At 45.5% G+C, this 20,322-nt stretch overlaps 1 protein-coding gene across 21 annotated transcripts in view; it reads left to right on the top strand.

Moving 5' to 3' along the window:
* The window catches only part of scrib (scribble planar cell polarity protein), an 80,964-nt gene that overhangs the window by 35,463 nt on the left and 25,179 nt on the right, over nucleotides 1-20,322 (top strand). For 18 of the 21 annotated variants that reach the window (XR_007196122.1, XM_048266265.1, XM_048266248.1 and 15 more), the window contains exons 6-20: nucleotides 571-634; nucleotides 2,542-2,616; nucleotides 2,947-3,091; nucleotides 3,569-3,687; nucleotides 4,010-4,209; nucleotides 4,759-4,925; nucleotides 5,343-5,470; nucleotides 6,116-6,244; nucleotides 6,498-6,680; nucleotides 7,048-7,503; nucleotides 10,794-10,856; nucleotides 14,126-14,215; nucleotides 14,476-14,553; nucleotides 14,888-15,214; nucleotides 18,052-18,132. Coding sequence is in view for 20 of the 21 variants with exons in the window: in XM_048266265.1 (XP_048122222.1) it covers nucleotides 571-634; nucleotides 2,542-2,616; nucleotides 2,947-3,091; nucleotides 3,569-3,687; nucleotides 4,010-4,209; nucleotides 4,759-4,925; nucleotides 5,343-5,470; nucleotides 6,116-6,244; nucleotides 6,498-6,680; nucleotides 7,048-7,503; nucleotides 10,794-10,856; nucleotides 14,126-14,215; nucleotides 14,476-14,553; nucleotides 14,888-15,214; nucleotides 18,052-18,132 (2,305 nt within the window). In the remaining variant the exon portion in view is untranslated. Of the gene's footprint in view, nucleotides 1-570; nucleotides 635-2,541; nucleotides 2,617-2,946; nucleotides 3,092-3,568; nucleotides 3,688-4,009; nucleotides 4,210-4,758; nucleotides 4,926-5,342; nucleotides 5,471-6,115; nucleotides 6,245-6,497; nucleotides 6,681-7,047; nucleotides 7,504-10,793; nucleotides 10,857-14,125; nucleotides 14,216-14,475; nucleotides 14,554-14,887; nucleotides 15,215-18,051; nucleotides 18,133-18,331; nucleotides 20,319-20,322 lie in introns of those variants that run through there. The other 3 variants (XM_048266264.1, XM_048266247.1, XM_048266250.1) reach the window with 3 other exon arrangements.

The following is a 20,322-nucleotide window of genomic DNA, read 5'->3' as shown; positions in this document are numbered from 1 at the left end:
TCATTACAAATAAAGGCTTTTCTACAAAGTATTTCAGAAATTTCAGCAGGCGTGTTCAATACTTTTTTCCTGTGTCATTCCACTTTATTACACACAACTCTACCTATGGACTTTAATGTTTGGATTTTTTTATATGGGTGGATTATCTGAGTTAATACTAATGTCCGGTGAAAATTTCATGCAAATAGCCTCATTGGAAGTATACTTACTGAAAAAAAATGTTGACGTGTTCAATACTTATTTTCCCCGCTATACATACATACACACACACACACACACACACACACACACAAAGTGATCAACTAGCTTACACATACAGAGAAATTTGTACACCAAGATGTCACGTGTACATACGCATGCACGCACGCAAGCCCTGCAGATATCTCCTGTGTCTGGCTGGACTCACATGCTCCATATCCTTCTTCACCATTCTGTTTGAAGGTTTGTTCTGTAACACCCCTCCTACTTCTCTCTCTCTCTCTCTCTCTCTCTCTCTCTCTCTCTCTCTCTCTCTCTCTCTCTCTCTCTCTCTCTCTTTTTCTAATTTTTTCCCCTCCTTTCCCCCTGCAGGTCTCTGTCCTTTCTTGTAAAACTGGAGCAGCTGGATCTGGGCAGCAATGTGCTGGAAGTCCTGGTAGGCAGAAGCAACCCCTCCACACACACACCGACAAAGGCACTGAAATATAAAGACTACATTTAAACTCAAACACGGGGGCAACACCATACATTCACTGCATGTATGACACGCACATGAATCACTCTCTTTGAGCCCTCAGTGGCAGTGTGACCGTCAGTCCTCAACAGATGAATGAAAAGCTGCAATCTCTTTCAATGCACAGTGACAGATGAGGTACTGAGTGTGATGTTTGATTAGCCCCTTACATACAGTACACACATGCTACTGAATAAACACACACACCCACACACACACACAATGAGGCGTGTAATCTACGGCAAACACCTTCTCACTGCTACCTTCTCACCACACCAACATTCTAAATTTAGCCTCTGCTCCCATACACCTCCTACTCAGAGCAGTGGTAGATGGCTACCTGAGCACTCTTGTGGTGCAGCGTGTGTGAGCGTGCATGTGTGTGTGTGTGTGAGTGAGCACATGATGCTCACTGAGGCTGTGAAGCAGCCCATGTCACTGGAACCCTAGGGTATCAATGACCCATTTCTCTCCCCCTCTCCATCTTTCTAACGGATCACTCGCTCTGATTTTTAAACACACTTTTTCCTCAATCTGTTGTCTCGCCATTGTAGTGGGAACACCCTGTGCCACGCAGATAGCGGGTAAACAATACCCACTGGCCTGGTGAGGGTGATGTCAGGAAAAAGTGCCCGGCACAGTGCTGTCTACTGAGGGCATGCGCAACACACACACACACACGGACACACACGCAGACATACACTAGACGCATATAATGTTTTAGCTTATCTTTCCAGCGGCAAAATAGCTTTTGGAAAATGCTGTAGAGACTGGTTGGTTATAGGTAGGTTATAGGTCACATTTGTGAAAAAATCCTGTTCGATTCTTGAGACATAATTGTTCATTGAATCGATTTTACAATCGATTTTTCATGTCTAAAGTCGTTTCAATTTTCAACACCAAATATAGGACAATCCACGAACAAGCATTAGACAGGCATTAGGACGAACGTAAAGGGGGCGCTTTGTGTAGGGACACACAATGGCGTGAAGTTTCGTGCACAATGACAAACAGGAGTGCAACATTCTCGAAAAACAATAAGCAGAGTGGACTGCCATAACATCAGTGAAAAACATTACTGCAGGCTTCAACGTGGCTGCATTTACAAATACAATTTACAACTCATGACTGCACAGTTTGCATACCGCTTTGTCCTTCTCCATAGTTTGATATACCCAAACCCCGAAGTGTTTCCATATCGAACTCCTCAAGTTTTTAGAGCCTATCACTCGTATCTCTCATGTCGCACTGGTTGATTGCGTTGTCCTCAATTTTTTGGCAAAACACCAGCAGCACAGCAGCCGAAAAAGCTGTTTCCGGTGCCTAAAATTGGTGGGAATTTTCTTTTTAGCTTTCGCAATGCTTACTGCACTTCGGAATTCTTTGTTATTTTTCTGCTTGTTCCTGAGTTTTGTTACATCTATCTTTTTCATTTGTTTAATTCGTTTAAAATTAATAGTGTACATATTTGGTTAAAATCGATTCCCTATTTTAGTTTTCGAAACTTATGTTGGTTGGTCCAATCGATTGTGCAATTGATTTTCATAGGCTGGTTGTAGATAGCAGTGTTTATCTATTATCCTGTAGAGAGCAGAGCAGTCCTTAAAAGAGGTGGTTTGCATGGTGTTTGTGTACGGTAAAACGGTGTTTGTTTAGCCTGAAAGTGTGTGATCAGTCACACACACTCTCACATGCATACACACCCTTCAACAGGCCACCGACTAAATCACCTGCATTACCTCATTCTGCTCAGGTGATTTTTTTTTTTTTTATATATTTTTTTTCCTCTCTGTCTGACACACCTGTCTCCCTCCTTGGTCTTTACCCAGCCGGACACACTGGGAGCCCTCCCGAACCTGCGTGAGCTGTGGTTAGACAGGAACCAGCTGACCTCATTGCCACCTGTGAGTACATCACGCGCCTCATTGGCCGCTCTTTGTCTCGATCCGAGCCAACGCCTTAGCTAGTTTACGCTTTTAGGTGTTGTGGTCTCTTGCCATTGGCTGAACTTATTTGAAATGATAGGACTTAATATATTTACAATATTCTATATTTTACCCTAATGCTATTCTTAAATACATTCATATGTCTTTTGCCAGGGTTTTTGGAGGCTCTACCAAAAACTTAGTGTAGCCAAAGCATTTTGGCAGGGGTACAGTCCCGGTGTCTACTCCACAGTCCAGGTCTGACTGCCATGTTCCAGGGTTTTAACAGTCTTTTCCCCCTGTGCCAAGGAGCTGGGAAACCTGCGCCGACTTGTGTGCCTGGACATCTCCCAGAACCGTCTGGAGGAATTGCCCAATGAGCTCAGCGGCCTGCTGGCTCTCACAGACTTGCTGCTCTCTCAGAACCTCCTGGAGGTCATCCCCGACAGCATCGGTGAGCCCAGGAGAGGGGAGGAGAACGGGTGGAGGGACAAGGCTTAGATGTGTTATTCGAAAATGTTCTGTTGCCCGTCGTTAGCCATTATCATTATTTGAGAGAGCAGGATTCGTTCAAGGGGCTGGCATAGACCATCCCACCAAAGCATTTTAGGGCATATGCATGCACCATTGGTGAGTTAGATATGAGCCTATGACAGACTGACCCCTAGTGGTAGTGCACTTTTATAGCAGTAAAGGTCACTTGGTATTTTTCTGTAAGGTTTGAGTATAACAAGGGTCTGATTACTTTTCTTTTATTCATGACTTTAATGTGGATACAGAGTATTTTTTGTTACCATCTGAGCGTTAAATACATCACCCAAAAGGAGTCTAAAACATGTCATTCCTCTTGTTGTATCAAATTGTGTGTGTGTGTGTGTGTGTGTTTAACCTAGTGTGTCTCATGCTTACAAATGTACAATGCCACCCCCAGGCTCCTTGAAGCAACTGTCCATTCTGAAAGTGGACCAGAACCGGCTTTTGCAACTCACAGACTCCCTGGGAGAGTGTGAGAACCTGACGGAACTCATGCTGACCGAGAACCTCCTGCAGGTACTCAGCGCACTGTCCCATTAGCCTGTACTTGTGTATGTGTTACATGTGTGTGAGGGCCTCTGGTTACAGCTCAGGAGACAGGACCACTCTCAGGCTATTTACTCGCTTCACTTAGTCAGATCTGAGTGATAAACACACAGACAAAGTCTCCTTGTACTGTCCAGTAATGGGCAGACAGCCAGTAATAGAGATACTATCTTAATTGGTCTAGTTGAGCATGTAAATCCACAGTGGGTATAGTCCTGATAGTATTTAAGGGGAAATGGCATGCAGATGGTCTAATGGTTGGCGGATGGGTCTGCCCCCACCCCTCTTGCAGTCTCTGCCCCGCTCGCTGGGGAAGCTCAAGAAGCTGACCAACCTGAACGTGGACCGGAACCGGCTTGGCACGGTGCCCCCTGAGCTGGGCGGCTGTGCCTGTCTGAACGTGCTCTCGCTGCGGGACAACCGGCTGGCCAAGCTGCCCGCTGAGCTCGCTGACGCCACCGAGCTGCACGTGCTGGACGTGGCTGGGAACAGGTGAATGGACACACACCCCGAGACACTCACACGCAGCTCATACACTGGACTAGCATCTTTTTATACAAGCATTTATACATGCAAACTATCTGAGATGTGCACTCATTTTCAAGTTAAACAAAACACACACACACACACACACACACACACACACACACACCAGCGGAAAGCTTAATGCTTACCCATTAGACCATCATTTTGCAGTGAGGTCATGTTATACCTGACGGAGCCACACCCCAAAGTGATACTTTCCTTTGTGTGTGTGTAAGTGTGTGGCTAGTTGGAAGGAGGAAATTAGATCTCTAAATGACTGCCAATATCAATAAGGCTTTTATCAGGCTTTTGTATGTGGCTCCACTGCTTTTGTTTACAAATGTGTGAATGTGCACACAGGCATCTTTGTAAGCAACAACATGAAATTGTTTTAGTCAACACACTTCTAATCGAATGATCAGGTTATTATGTTAAATGAATACAGTATTAACAACCACGCCTTGCTGTCTCTTTTTTGTACATATCTATCTCTCTCTGTCCTTTGCTGTCTCTCAGACTGCAGAACCTGCCATTTGCTCTGGCTAACCTGAACCTGAAAGCCATGTGGCTGGCAGAGAACCAGTCGCAGCCCATGCTCAAGTTCCAGACCGAGGATGATGAGCAGACCGGAGAGAAGGTGCTAACCTGCTACCTCCTACCCCAGCAACCCACGCCCAGCCTTGGTGAGTCTTAAAACACACACACACACACACACACACACCACACACCACACACCCCACACACACACACACACACCACACACCACCACACCCCACACACACCACACACACACACACACACACACACACACACACACACACACACACACACACACACCACACACACACACACACACACACACACACACACACACACACACACACACACACACACACACACACACACACACACACACACACACACACACCACACACCACACACCACACACACACACACACACACACACACACACACCACACACACACACACCACACACACACACACACACACCACACACACACAAAGTGAACGGCCTCTCCATCTCCTTCTGACACCCCAATTCTAATGCATGCCTTCTCTTTTCTCCCCTTCGCCCACAGAGAACCTACTACAGAACAGTGTGGATGAGTCCTGGACAGACAGCAACCTTAACCGCGTGTCGGTCATCCACTTCCAAGAGGAGGCCAAGCCAGAGGAAGAGGACGACGAAGCTGCTGCTGAGAGAAGGGTAAGCGCACTGTTAGAACCATGGCACCCACCCCAACAGCACAGGACCAGCAGTAGCCTGAGGACAGTGGGGAAGAAGGGATACAATGCCATTGTAGGGCCTTATCCTGCTCTACATTGCAAATCTATAAGGAATAATCTGTAAATGTAAATCAGGTTTATTGGGCAAGTATACAAGCATATACAAGGAATTTGTTCTCTGCATTTATCCCATCTGTGAATTAGTGAACACACAGAGCACACAGTGAGGTGAAGCACACACTAACCCGGAGCAGTGAGCTGCCTTGCTACAGCGGTGCTCGGGGAGCAGTGAGGGGTTAGGTGCTTTGCTAAAGGGCACTTCAGCCGTGCCGGTTACAAGCCCTAACCAGTAGGCCACAGTTGCCCCTGGACACAACAAGTTATCAAAGCAGAATGGAATTAAACAGATTTCTGGAAACCTTTGATAAGAAATTACAAACATGGTGATGCTGATTTGAAGTGTTTCAGAAGTGTATGAGTTAATGTATCAGAGCGTCTGTACTAACATTGGTGTGTGCTTATGAGTTAATGTATCAGAGCGTCTGTACTAACATTGGTGTGTGCTTATGAGTTAATGTATCAGAGCGTCTATACTAACATTGGTGTGTGCTCATGTGTTTCCTAGCAGGGTCTCCAGCGCAGGGCAACTCCCCACCCCAGCGAGCTGAAGGTGATGAAGAAGGTGATCGAGGAGCGCAGAAACGAGGCCTACACCGCCAAACCAGACGGGGACCTGGAGTCTCCCGACTCCGAGGTACACACACACACACACACACACACGCCTCCTACCACTCTTGCTCATGTAAATATTTTACTCAATATGAAGATATGAGGGATATTTAGAAATTCTCGCCACCAGCTTCTACTTCTATCGGGATTATTCAAGTCTGCCAACAGAAAAGTAGTGAGTCACACTAGAGTCTAGACTGAGTGTTAATTTCTCAGTCTAGTGTAAATTGGTGTTGTGCATCACTGCATTAATTATTCTTTTTTATAATTGGTTGCAGGAGAAGCGCCTGAGTGGAGTGTCCAATCAAAGCCACGACTCTCAGGCCTCCAACAGCACTGCCTCTGCGACCTCCCATGATGAGAGGCAGGGCCTCAACAACCAGAGGGAGGCTCTGGTGGACAGCCACAGACACGACCAGGAGGACGAGGAACTAGATGAGATGGAGGTGGAGTATATTGAGGTGAGAAACCTAAAAATAGCCCGTTTCCTGTCCACGCTGAGAGCCTTTATATGTCTGACAGTGAGTGCAGCGGTTACCTGATCACATGCCAGATAACTGCAACACTGTTGCAACAATCATTTGTTTGAAGCGAGTGACAGACTCACAATCATGTTCAGTAGAGTGGGCCATCTCAAAAGGTTCTTAAACACAGAAATATACGTTTAAATGTCTGCTTCATAATCATAATAATAATATTAATAATAATAATAATACTGTATGTCTGAACCAGAAGATTGCTGCTTTCGGCTGCTGAAGGTGTTGGACCGCAATATTAATGACTCTTGAGTAATGATCATCTTTCTGTTTGTCCTGTCTTTCCCATCAGCCCACTGTGCACTTTGCTGAGGAACCCATCATCCGAGGCGGTGACGATGATGAAGACGATGACGAGGACAATGACGATGGCGGTAGCGACGACAACGCCGAGCCGCCTCCCCCATACCCTGGCCAGAAGCAGCGCCTGATCCGCAAGGACACCCCACACTACAAAAAGCACTTCAAGATCACCAAGCTGCCCAAGCCCGAGGCCGTGGCCGCCCTCCTGCTACAGGGCTACAACCCCGATAGCCTCCCCCACTCCCCGCACGAGCAGAACAATGCAGAAGAGGAGGAGGAGGAGGAGGAAGAGGAGGAGCGAAAGGACATGAGACAGAGAGAGGAAGAGGAGGATGATGAGGAGCAAGGGGTGAGCGCTTCTACGCCGCTGCTTCAGCGGACGCCGGGCCCAGAGCTGGAGAACAGCCGGCTGCTGCACGTCAACTCCTCCTTGCAGCCGGTCAAGGTAAGATCCAGGGCCAGCTCCAGCTGGGATTGGCTAGAGGAGAAAGGGGGAGGGGCATCTGCTCAGTGTGGTTGTGTTGTTATTGTTAGAACAGCTTCTAGGTTTATGCACAAAGGCTATTCTACTAGGGACTGAACATTTTGTTGTGCAAACGTTGTATCAGCAGAAGTCAAATACACAAGCATACACACATTTGAATAGAGAGACACATGAATGTTGCATTACAAACACAGGAACACTAGCGTTTGGGTGTAGTTTTAGCATTGACTGAAATGCATGTTAACTGACCTTGCATTTTGCAATTTGCCTGGAGACGCATACATAGGCACTTGCACACATTAAGATGCACAGGAATAAGTGTTCATCTTACTATCATGCACTATGCATTTGGGTTGTTGTCACGGGAATATGTCAGTTGCAACTGCATGGTTTCAGATGATGTGGATGAGCTCTTCATTATCTTTGTGATGGTGGTTGGTTGGTTGGTTGATTGATTGATGTTTACAGCTCTTTCTCTCTGTGCTGCTTCTTTGTTGAGCCGATTGACAGAGTCCCAGTGCTGTCTGTGCGTCTCCCCTCAGTACCACTTACAGGTTTCACAGTGTGCACTGGTGGAAGTGTATAGAGACACACAAAGTAATAACTGGAGACCCTTCTACACACACACACAGACAGACACACAGACAGACAGACACACAGACAGACACACAGACAGACACACAGACAGACACACAGACAGACACACAGACAGACACACAGACAGACACACAGACAGACACACAGACAGACACACAGACAGACACACAGACAGACACACAGACAGACACACAGACAGACACACAGACAGACACACAGACAGACACACAGACAGACACACAGACAGACACACAGACAGACACACAGACAGACACACAGACAGACACACAGACAGACACACAACTTTCTCACGCACATAAACTTCCTCATGCAATTTGGCCAGGACAGTGTGAGCCAATACAGAGGCTCGGTTACAAGCTTAGTAAACTGAACACCAGAGGCCTCTGATAAACATGAATCAGTTTCCCTGAGCTGGTCTGCACACACTCCTCTTCCTTCTCCATTTAAATGAGGTGTCTCTTAACAGGCTATTCCAACACACCGTCATCTCACACCCTGACAGTCAGATAGACTCCAGTACACAAAAACACACATGCAAATGTTTTACGCTAGCCTGTCAACTTTCAAGCGCTAACGTTAATGGGCCGTTATGAACGTTATTGGGAACGTTATTGGGCCGTTATGAAGGTCTTCCTGATAGGGAGGGATCTCAAATGACAGAAGCCCCCTCTTCTCCCTTGTCATTGGCCCCTCCTGCTCCAGGTCTCTCCACATTGGTCCCTCCCTTCAACCTCTCTCTGCCCCCATTTATTTTGCCTGTGTCTCTGTCCACACCTTTAGCGCGCTTCATTTCCACCACATTATTTGCTGTTTCTCATTTCTGTTGAGCCAATCCACTACCCTTGAAAAGTGCCCCCTGACTTTTGCACTGAAGTGTGAATGTGTGTATGTGTGTGAGTGTGAGTGAGGCGAACTGACCTGAAAATAACCAAGTACACATTCTTCTGATTCTAATTGATCTATAATAACAACAATCACAATTGATGTAAATAAATGATAACTATGCCATTTTTTCAGTGCTTTGCTTTACCAGCTTCTCATTAGATCCTTGATCCTCTCTCAACTTAGAGGTTTGTTTTGTAGGTTTGCCCCGACTTGTATGCTGTTCAGTATGGCTAGTAATGGTATGAGCCAATTCTAAGTTTATAGGACCATAGGTTCACCTCAATGTCATCATGATTCTGACATGATCATTTCTTTTACTCCAGGGCATGTTCTGATAAAGCGTTAGAAAAATGGCATAGATAGATAGATAGATAGATAGATATCATATATAGTCATAGTGGATTTGTTAAATTGTTTATTTCTTGAGGCCAGAGAAGTAGACAAGGGGTCACTGTACAGGCCTGTCCCAGCCTAGTCCCGTTTTACTGAGTATATGTCCCTCACCATCTAGTCTTAGTTCTCTGAGCCCCGACAGGTTTTCTCCTCACATGCATCTGTACTGCTATGGCCACCTTACAGCATACATTTACCTAAATGCACAGAGAGGGGATCAGGGATCAGGGATCAAAAAGCCACAGCCTGCAATGTGTGTGTCTGTATGAGTGTGTTTGTGTTACAGCCCATGATATTTGACCATGGGTTAAGATGTGTGTGTGTGTGTGTGTGTGTGTGTGTGTGTGTTATAACCTGAATGAATGCTGTGTTTTTGTTCTGTCCTGTGGGATTGTTACTGTACACATACAATATGTATGTCGGAAGTGTCTTGTGTGTGTGTGTGTGTGTGTGAGATCACCCTCCAGAGGATATGCATGGCAGTGGTGGAAACTTTGAGACCCAACGACCAATAGGCCTAGGAAACAGGAAATTGTAGAATGAAAGAGAAGTAGTGCTTTTGAAGTTGTTCAAATCACTTCCCGTAACTGTTTGCTCCCAAAATATATGAAGCGTAAAGGGAAACTGTTTACCACAATGTATCCAGAAATAGGTACCTGCTTCCTACTTACTTGCCAACATTTAAGACTCTAGATTTATTAATTTCTATGATGCCCCCTCTACTGCTTTTATCATTTCATTATACAAAATCAAGTCCTAACATCTGTAAGTAGGTACTTTTATTATTCAGATTATAGTTGTCAGATACCTTCCGACCTTAAGCTTTGGTGACTTGGCTTTCTGGACTTGCCCGTTGCTTTGGGCAGAGGTTACTGCTTTTCCCTCACACTGTCGCCTCTCTCTTCCCCACGCTCTGAGCACGCTCACTGCGTCCCTGGTCTCGACTCTCCACCTCTGCCTGCATCTGTGATTGGCCTGGGTGGCCTAGCAAAGAAAAGCCTGCTGCTGCTCAGTGGCGCCCAACAGAGCAGACGACAAAAGCCCAGTGGAGGTGCCTCCATCCTGGGGATTTTCTAAATTCACACCCCTGCTTTGAACGAGGGCCCTTTTCAGTTATTTCTGCCACTGAGCATGCTTCTTTTATGCAGAGCATTCATACGGAAAGAATGAATGTGTGTGTATGTGTGCCTGAGAGAGTGATGTCACTTTTTTGTCCATTTTTCTTTATTGTCCTCATTCTTGTTTTGTTTCATTTTGTTGTGTGTGTATGTGTGTGTGTGTGTGGGTATGAGTGCAGGTTTTTATTTTTTGGCCTCACTAATCCGCATGCCTCTCGCTGGTTCCTATCCTAACAGGGGGTGTCATTTGATCAAGTCAATAATCTGCTGATTGAGCCTGCTCGAATTGAGGAGGAAGAGGTCTGTACCTACTCTCTTTCCCATCCAACCTACCTCTCTCTCTCTTTCTATCTCTCTCTCTCACTCTCTCTCTCTCTGTGTACATCCGCCTCTCTTTCTCTCTTCTCCAACGTAAAACAACCCAAGCAACCCATGAAAATTCCATGATTAATCCAACCCAATGCCACGGGACAAACAACCCCCAAACTCACTTCTGAGGCACCAGAGTGTAGCCACCTTCTGGTTAGGAGAGACAATGGAAGTGCTGATAAAGTCCAAGTACTGGAAAGCTGAGGCATTTTAGACCGGCGGTTCTATTTTGCTTTTTGTCTCCTTTCCAGGTTGGACGCCATCTGTGGCAAAGGATGTGATGTTTTTATGTACATCATATTTTTTTTTTTTTGAGAATGAAGTTTACTTGGCATCTTTCCACACCTCACCTACCAGAAGGATTGCACAGCTCTGGGGTTTCCATCCCTCCCTCCTCTTGATCCCTCTCTTTCTACTACTCTACTCACATCTCCCCACGACGTCCCATCTCTTTCTTATAAATCCATCTGCGAGGCTGCAGAATTGTTTAGTGCCGATGGGACACTTCAACAAGAAGCATTTCCCCCTATATAATCAATTTATATGTTTTCTGAGCCCAAATCAGTGAGCTTAGTTCCACGACAAAATCAAGGTGGAAGAAGCTCTCTCCAACAGATGTTGTTGATCAAATTATTACATAAGCAAACCCTCAAAGTTCTTCCATTAGTCAATATGGCAGTGCCATATTATTTCAGACTACTGAAACAGTTCCATAATTTCGCCACACATTTACTGCTTTAAACAAACACTAAGGTTGAAAACAAGTGTATGTTGGTATGAAATAATCAGAACACGTACCTCATTTACCATTAACATTATACATAATGCCATAGAAAGAGAATCCTCGTTGCCTTTCAACTCACCCTAAAGAATTGTTTAACTCCAAGTACTATAGCAGTACCAGTAAGAATCTAGCTATACGGTTAATTGCCCACTCTTAATTATACTGAATCTCACTGTCTAGAGAGCAGTCAGAATTCCTTTGAATTTCCTTTGATATTTAAAGATGTACATCTAACCATTAATGGGACGGATGCTTATAGATCTCTATAAATTGCTCTAGTATCCCTTCACCTCAGATGTGGTTTCTCCATCAGGGTTCATCATATTCCCTACTTCAAGCAGGGCACTCGGTAAAGCCAGAACCCTTAAAAATGTCATGATCCTTTATGTGTTAGTGGTAGAAGACGGTACTAGGCCCTTGCCATTACTTCCCAATGACCAGGCAATGACACATTTCAATCCTGCAACATGGGTTTAGTTTTCCAATTTAGGTGTAATATTTTCTGGTTGGCTGGCTAAGATATGCACAGGAAAGTTGTTAACTTCCTTGTGCTGTAGGTAGGGGATTTCCTACAGTGGCAAATCCACAACCATGCAACAATGCATAGTTGGCTGGTGGCTGGTAAATGCACCGCATGTTGTAGCCAGGATCTGTAGCGGCCCTGCTTCTCGGTATCACATGCACTGCCGGTAGCATAATTGCACAACCTAAGGACCCCAAAGCAGCTAAACAAAATCACCAACAAAGCAACCTTCATGCGCATCACCAACAGAACCGCCTTTGTGAGCATTTCACTGGGGTTATCCAGCAGGCACCTTCCTTCATTGGTGTTTTCATTTAAGCTAGGTCCAGGCTCAACAGTAGTGTCAACTACTCAGCTCAACTTTCAGACCCACCTCCCTCCACATAAATGATGGGTTCTCTAACAACAAATTCTTTGTTCATTCATCTATTCGTTGCTGTGGCCGTTCATGATCCGATCAGCAACATAACCAAACAAAACCCAAGCCCTTGATGTGGGCACCAATGAATACCAACACATTTTCAATCAATCCTCTTCGTTGCTGTGACCATTTATGATCCCATCAGCAAGACAACCATCCAAAATGCAAGCCGTTGGTGCAGGCACCAACAACTACCACTCTAGAAACATAGCGACACAATTCATCAAATCTCCCGAGTCAATTCAGGTTACATCATGATCCCAAGTCGCCTGTGAGCACATCAACTATTAGCTATAGCTATTTCAGCAGCCAATATGATATAATAAAAACAAGAATAAGTCTTTTTAACCAACACACTGATGCCAGAGTTGAATGGTATTAGATCTCTTGGCTAAAGCTAACACACCCATTAGCTTCACCAGGTATAAAAGCAGGTTTTAAGATGTCACATAATTGCAGTTAGATAAACATATTGAATGAATGTGCACTTACGAAAGGTCCTTGTAGAGTATGTTTTGTGCTCCAGTAGATTTGGCAAGCCCACACTTGCATGGACACACTGCATATGGTCTCCAGTGTGAGTTAACTCCAGCAGAAGAGCATTATGGACGAGCCGATGACTGACTCCCAGAGTTCAACCCTCCCAGTCTTACAGTTCTTGCCCCCTTCCCTCCCAATTCCCTCTACTACCCCTTCACTCACCCACCCATCCACCCCTCACTCAATCACTCTCTGCATGGCTTGTCAGGAATGGTTTCTCTCTCATGTTTACCCTTAACCATACCCATTTTGTCCCCTTCTTTCCCTCATCTTGCTGGTTGCGGAGGAGTTTGTTGTTTGTGTATTTTGGCATTGTGACTCATGTTATGGTCCCCCCCTCTGCCTGAAATTGTGTGTCTCTGAGTGTCCATAAAAACCGAGTTATGCTCGTGTAGGTTAATGTGTGTTTATGTAGATGATGTTTGTGTCTCACTCTGGGGTGAATGTTAATCCAAAGCGTCTGGATTGTAATTTGGTCATCACATTTGCTGATTATGATGATTTCCCCTTTTGTATGTAATGAAACTTTCTTCAGCTAAATCTAGATTTGCCTCTAGTGTTAAACCTTAAAGCATTTTTCCTTACACAATCCTTTTCACTTGGATTCACATGTCCGCCCTACTGACTCAGTGTTGACTGTCTGTCTGTCCATCACATTGTCCAAGGCATGTTATTGTTGCATACTCTACTGATGTTTTTAATCAGTGCTCACCTTCTTCAGCCAGCTGCACACCAGGAAGAGCAGCTAAACTACATTACTCATGAATCACAGGGTGGTTATGTACCATTTCTAAATGCTAAGATATTTCCCCATGAATTCCATTTTGTGAATGTTTTAGTTGGTATGCAGCGGGCTGAAGCTTGTGTGAAGGTCACTGGTGGTGTTGGGAGGGGGGTGATCATTGACACTTGAACTGTGACCTCTCTTGCAGTTGACCCTGACCATCCACAGGCAGACAGGAGGTCTGGGTATCAGTATTGCCGGTGGAAAGGGCTCCACACCCTATAAGGGGGATGATGAGGTAAAGCGCCTATTGTAATTTATCTAGTATCATAGAATGATGATCCTTTATTAATGACTGGAGTCGCATCACAAAATGTCTATATGACCACCAGGCTGGTTTGAACTATGTAATTCAACCATAAATTTGAGGCAGACCCAGGGAGATAATACATATGTTTGTACACAAAGTTAATTCTTATACTAGTACTTTAGTTTTAGTCCCCTGGTGTAGAGTTGGCGAGTTGGCTGATTGATTGTTTTGTGGCTTGTGGTCTGCAGGGCATCTTCATCTCGAGAGTGTCAGAGGAGGGGCCTGCTGCACGTGCAGGAGTTAAAGTGGGAGACAAACTCCTAGAGGTAAAGCCTTCTGTGTGACTATTTCTGTGACCTTTGGTGTGTGTGTAGGTTTATTGATTCTGTTCTGATCTGTGTGGATTCTTAGTGTACCCCAAGGTGAGAATGAAATGTCTACCCGTATGGACCCTTTCAAGAGTTCCATTATCAGCATCATAGTTGGCCCCACAAGACTTCCGTTTTAACATTCCATATGTTATCTTAATGCAGAGGAAGTAGATTGGGGCCCAAATAGAACGTTCAAGCATTGTTTTTGTTTTTATTGTTGAAAGGGTCTATACTATTCTGTGTATTTCCAGTTTTCAACCCCATCTCCTTTTCTCTCTCCCATCCACAGGTGAATGATGTCCTCCTGCAGGGTGCTGAGCACCACACAGCAGTGGAGGCTCTGCGGAGCTCGGGTGCGGCCGTCACCATGACGGTTCTGCGGGAGCGGATGGTGGAACCGGAGAATGCCATCACCACCACGCCGCTGCGGCCCGAAGACGACTACTTCCCGCGGGAGCGGCGCGCCAGCGGTGTTCCGTTCTGCATGGAGCCCGGCTCGCCCGCACCCAGCACCGACACCTTTCGCCTGTCCACATGCCTGCTGCGCAACGACAAGGGTCTGGGCTTCAGCATCGCTGGAGGAAAGGGCTCCACACCCTACCGGACTGGAGACACGGTGAGACACAGCAACATTTATATTTAGTCACATGCACACTTATATGGTCGGTCACATGCCTTTAGCACTTGGTATGTGTTTCCATATTTTCCTTAGAGGTTACTTGCAGCACACATACAGCACTTCTCTGCTTATGGCAGGTTTTTTGTAAATGCTGTGTGTTTGTTTACCCAAGTCCTTAACTGGTGTCTGTTGTCACTTGTCATCGACCCTTACACTAGTCCTGTCCAGGGGTGTCATTGTGTATAAGTGTGTCATTGTGTATAAGCCTGCCATGGTCTGCCCCCTGTTAAATATTTCAGAGTGTAAGCCGAGTTGGGTTTTCCTTCTTTTGAGGCTGTTAGAGTAGTGACGTCTTTCCATGCTGTAGGAGAGATCACAGGATTCCTCTGTGAGATTGCTCTGCATAGGACTGCATAGAGGAGCTTACTAGAATTCTGCAAGGCGAAATCTGTCATTTAGCAGCTATTCTGTAGGAAAGTACCATATATGTGATCTTATTCACCATTCTTGCTACACGATTGCTTAACCATGGTAGATACTTGTGTGGTTACATCACAGATTTCAGTACGTACAGTGTCTTCAGCTGTTGCATTGTTCTTTCCCCTTTTTCCTTGACCTTCACAGTGTCACAACTCTAAGCCTTTCTGCCGTCATCATCATGAACCACTTTGTAGCTAGGTTTATGTGTGTGGAAAGGTTCTTTTTTCCCCCACCATGTCAGTCTGTTCAAGAACAGCGTTTAGTGCGGTCGTCAGGGAGACGCTGATATGAATAGCAGTCCTTGACATCTGATAGGGCTGCTGGATGGAGGGGAGTTGGGGAGGGGGGGGGGGGGGGCAAGTGTATTTTTGGTGGCCTCCGCATTGGCCACATGTTCATCGTAACACTACTTTCTAATACACGCACACACACACACGCATTCATATGCCCACACACACACTTACACATTACTGGAATGGCTTTGGCGATGCACAGCACCACTCATCCATTTTTTTTCTGAGTAACTGGAAGTGCTCTTTCCGGAGGAGCTATAACCGGTCAACAGCTTTCTTCTTGTAAGTGACTGTTAATGCTGTGCATTAGTGACTAGTTACATGTAACTCTTTGTCATGAGGTTAGCGCATAGACTGTATAAAATAGGGTTAGAGGTGCTCTGCAGTTGTTGTTTTTTCCAGTTGTGAAGTTGTTTATGTAGAAGAATGTCTTTCTTTGTAAGTTAGGCCAACACACAGTGTGGTTGGAGTGCATGGAAAGACAAGTACATTAATTGAGCTGTGGTATCATTGATGATGTTTTTTTTGTAAATTATGTGCTTTTAATAGTCGCTTGAGTAATCTGTTATTGACACAAGGAGAGTATGCTGGCCCACCACCACCCTATAGCCTCCTTGATGTAAACCCTTTCTATAGAATGCAAACTGACAGTTGGGAAGCTATGCTGCCCACCTGGTAGCTGGTTTTGAACTGGCGAACAGTCCTTCATCTCACGCCATGAGCAGCTGATCTGGTCAGTCTTGTCTTTTTGGTTATGACTAAGCCAAGGAGATAAATATAGTGCATACTCACCAGAGAGGGAAGCCCCTCTTGACCTCCCATAGTGGTAGTTTATATGACAACAAGTATAAGGCCAATGAGTTTATGTCTGCTTGTAGATTGTGTGTGTGTGTGTGTGTGTGTGTGTGTGTGTGTACACGTGGTGAGGATTGATGCGTGTATGGGTGTGCGTGTGTGTGTTTGTGTGTAAGAGGGAGATTGGGGGGTTGGTGTGTGTGTGTGTGTGTGTGTGTGTGTGAAAGCAGTGCTTGCTAAGTGAGTGTGTGTTATTGCACTATGTTGCGCCATCCACCCCTGGCCTCCCCAGTGTACATGGCTGCTGTGGTACAGTGCCAGATCCTCCAGGCTCTCATGCCCGCTCTTCCCACATCACCCCATGGAGCCCTAATCCGTGCCCCCGGGTCAGGCTGGCATTAGTCACCAACTGTCACTGACACTGATACTCATTTTGCTTTTGGCTGTGGCTGTTTTTCAGTCATTTCGCTGTTCCAGCAGTAGCCTAATGCCTGTGATTCAGTCTCCTGTTGCGCAACTAGCGGAGCAGGACTTGATTTTCTCAGGCTAGGGGAAGACACACTGCCCAAATGAATGTCCCCCATGTGGCCTTCAATGGTTTAAAAAGGCTCAGAAAATGTCACAAAAAATTCAAGCTTTGGGGGGAATCTAGCCTGGATGCCAGCTGAACTTTGCCTCGCCCACAACATTTGAGGTCGGGAAGTTCGGTCTGGACTTGTTCCGTTGTGGACCAACTATGCCCGAACCAGAGCTGAGTCACGGTTCGGACCAGAACTCCTGAACGGTTTTGTTCAGAGCTGAAAATGCAACTGTGTGTGACAGAGGACAGATGTGGGTTGCTAGTGACAAAATATTAGCTTTCAGTATGGTACAATGTCTTTGTAAGTGACATTTAAATAAAACGTTTAATTCTTCCCGGTTCTTCCTAACAAAAATGCTGTTGCTAAAAGGTAGACATTTAGCGCAATAACTAGAAAACAATGTTAAGGCATTTGTGGAGAAGCAGAACCCCTGTATCGGTTGAAACACGCACCATAATCACATTCCATCGGACAGTATCAGACTCAAATTCTGACTAAAATTGAGTGATGTCAGGCTAGGGAAAATCAGCAATATAAAGTCAGAACTTACTTTATTTTACTTTTTTTTTCAACTACTCTTATACAGAAAATCTTCTCATCGCAGGGCACTAACATGCTCACGTTGTCTTCATTACTTGTACATTTTGAGAATTTCTCTCCAACCCTCTCTTTGCTCCTCCCGCAGGGTATTTTCATCTCTCGTATTGCAGAGGGCGGATCAGCGTCCAGAGACAACGTCCTCAAAGTGGGAGACAGGGTCATCTCTGTGAGTACTACACCCCCCCACCCCCAACACGTACACCATTACATGGCATCTCTGTCTAACTTCAGTATGTGCCTGGAAAATGAATTTGAAAAGCCTACTTTTCCGAACATTGCATTTGTTCGCTCCTATCATTAACATTCTCCAGCCTGATGTTTCTCTGCTTTGTTGTCAACTTGTCCCTCAAATGCATGACCCTCAGGCCCCATTTTACTGAACCTCCCTAAAGGCAGGGCCTCTACATGATATTTCCTACCTCGTGATCCTCAGGTCTTCCCTTTTAACACAGGCTTTTGCTAACTAACCTATACAGGCTTAACAGTCAGACACCAGTACAATCAGTGTGCCAGTGTGCAGCTAGGAAAAAATGTTCCTGATTTAAAAGGCAGTGTCATTATTGAACACATTTATTATTTATTTACCACTACATTGCTTGTTACACTATGGCCACCTATTCCCAAAATGTATCCTCGTGTGGCATTTAAGCCACAGCCTTTGCCACCTCACTCAGTTAAGCCAGTTAAATTTGATCCAGTGAGGTTCATCCCACTGTCTGAACCTGAGGCCGTCAAAGTTCTGTTCCTTGTAGTTTTTTTGCTGCATGCTTCAGCTGGCTGAAACAGTGTCTACAATTGATTTCTCTGCTGCTATAACTTTCTCCCCATCTTACCCTGAATGGCATTGCCTCCACCTGTGATTCAGTGCCAAAGAAAGAACATGTGCTGTTCAATGAACATGGCTGCCCCTCTCTCTGGACCTCCGGGGATCCTTCTGCATCTATATCTTTCTGTGCCTTCTCTCTCTCTATCTCTCTCTATCTCTCGCTCTCTCTCCCTCTCTCTCTGGTCTTCATCCCTCTCTTCCTGTCTTGCTCTCTGCATGAGCACTAACGCACTCTGGTCCTGCTCGGTGTTGGGTGTTGGTGTTGGGGCGGTGTGTGGGCAGAGCCTGTGGCCCCGCTGACATGGTAACCGCATGTCTTACCATAGCAGCAGCAGCTGCGGTGGCAATGAATCGTCCAATGGTAAGCGCTGATACTGAATGGTCAGTGCTGGCTTCTGTTCGCCGTCTCGTCACCCGATCTCTGGAAGACTTTGTAAGAGTGGAGTAGCTAAATGTAGCTTGTGGCTTTGAGTAGCCTTAGCCCTTTTAAGATCATTATTGTCATAGATAAGCAACCAAAAGTATTGCTCAAGTAAGAAGCCGTCATTCAAGAAGTATTCAGATGTATTCAGTCTTCTCAACTTTGCTTATTTAAGGCGGCACTTTTGAAACCACCTCTCTGTTTTAAATAAGTAAAGCTGAACAGCCTGGCTCATCAGTCTAGCTTAGGCACGAGTGCACATACTTGCAGTAAGTATGAATCCATCTGTTCTTCAGTTAGGACATCAGTAGGGCCACTGGTACTTACTAACTGGACTATGGGACTTGGCCCTCACACACACAGGAAGTGGTCACAGCAGTGTTTCCTGAATGCTCCCTGGCTTGCTCCCGTCACTCCCCTCTCCTGCCCTTCCACCTCCGCTCTCTCGTCAGCTCCACTGTCCTCCCTCTCTCTTCTCTTCCTCCTGTTTGGCTCGTTTCGTTCAATCAGGGCCCTCGCTCTCCTTCTCTCCTCTTTACGCATATTAGATACTGGACATGGCACTGCATGATAGCCACTCAGCCATTTACTCAGGCTGTATGGCTGTGGAATGTATGCCTGATTAAAAGCAGTTATACAGACATGGGATTTTTATATGCATTGAAAGGCAGGATTTGCTGGAAATGTTTTAACCCAAGTAAGAGTACAGCAAGTTTCTATCACTAACACCTGGTGGAGCTACTGTTAACTTTTTAACCCAGCCACCAGATGACTGACCTGTGCTCTTTGTCTTGTTAACTAATGACCTCCTTGCATTTCTTAACATTTAAAACTGAAACTTAAATTGTCATGAGATTTTTTGCAAACTATCTTTCAAAAGATCTGTATGTGAAATAATAGTCTCTCACACATGCACACCCCCTCCAGTAGAAAAGATTTTGCTTTTACCTGTAGGTAGGAAACCCGTCTCCCAAGGGCCCTCACACACTCAGATAGACAGATTTCTCCTCATGCACTTAAAAGTTGGTACAACCCCACCCCTGGAGAGGGTGTCTGGCACCCCCCAACGCCCCAGTCTCACCCAGTTGTTGTGTGGCTGTCACTGATGC

This window comes from Alosa alosa, chromosome 16 (genome assembly GCF_017589495.1).
Source record: "Alosa alosa isolate M-15738 ecotype Scorff River chromosome 16, AALO_Geno_1.1, whole genome shotgun sequence".
NCBI classification, from domain to species: Eukaryota; Metazoa; Chordata; class Actinopteri; order Clupeiformes; family Clupeidae; genus Alosa; species Alosa alosa.
The sequence above is the reverse complement of the archived record's forward strand: the minus strand, read 5'-3'. Positions and strand labels throughout refer to the sequence as shown.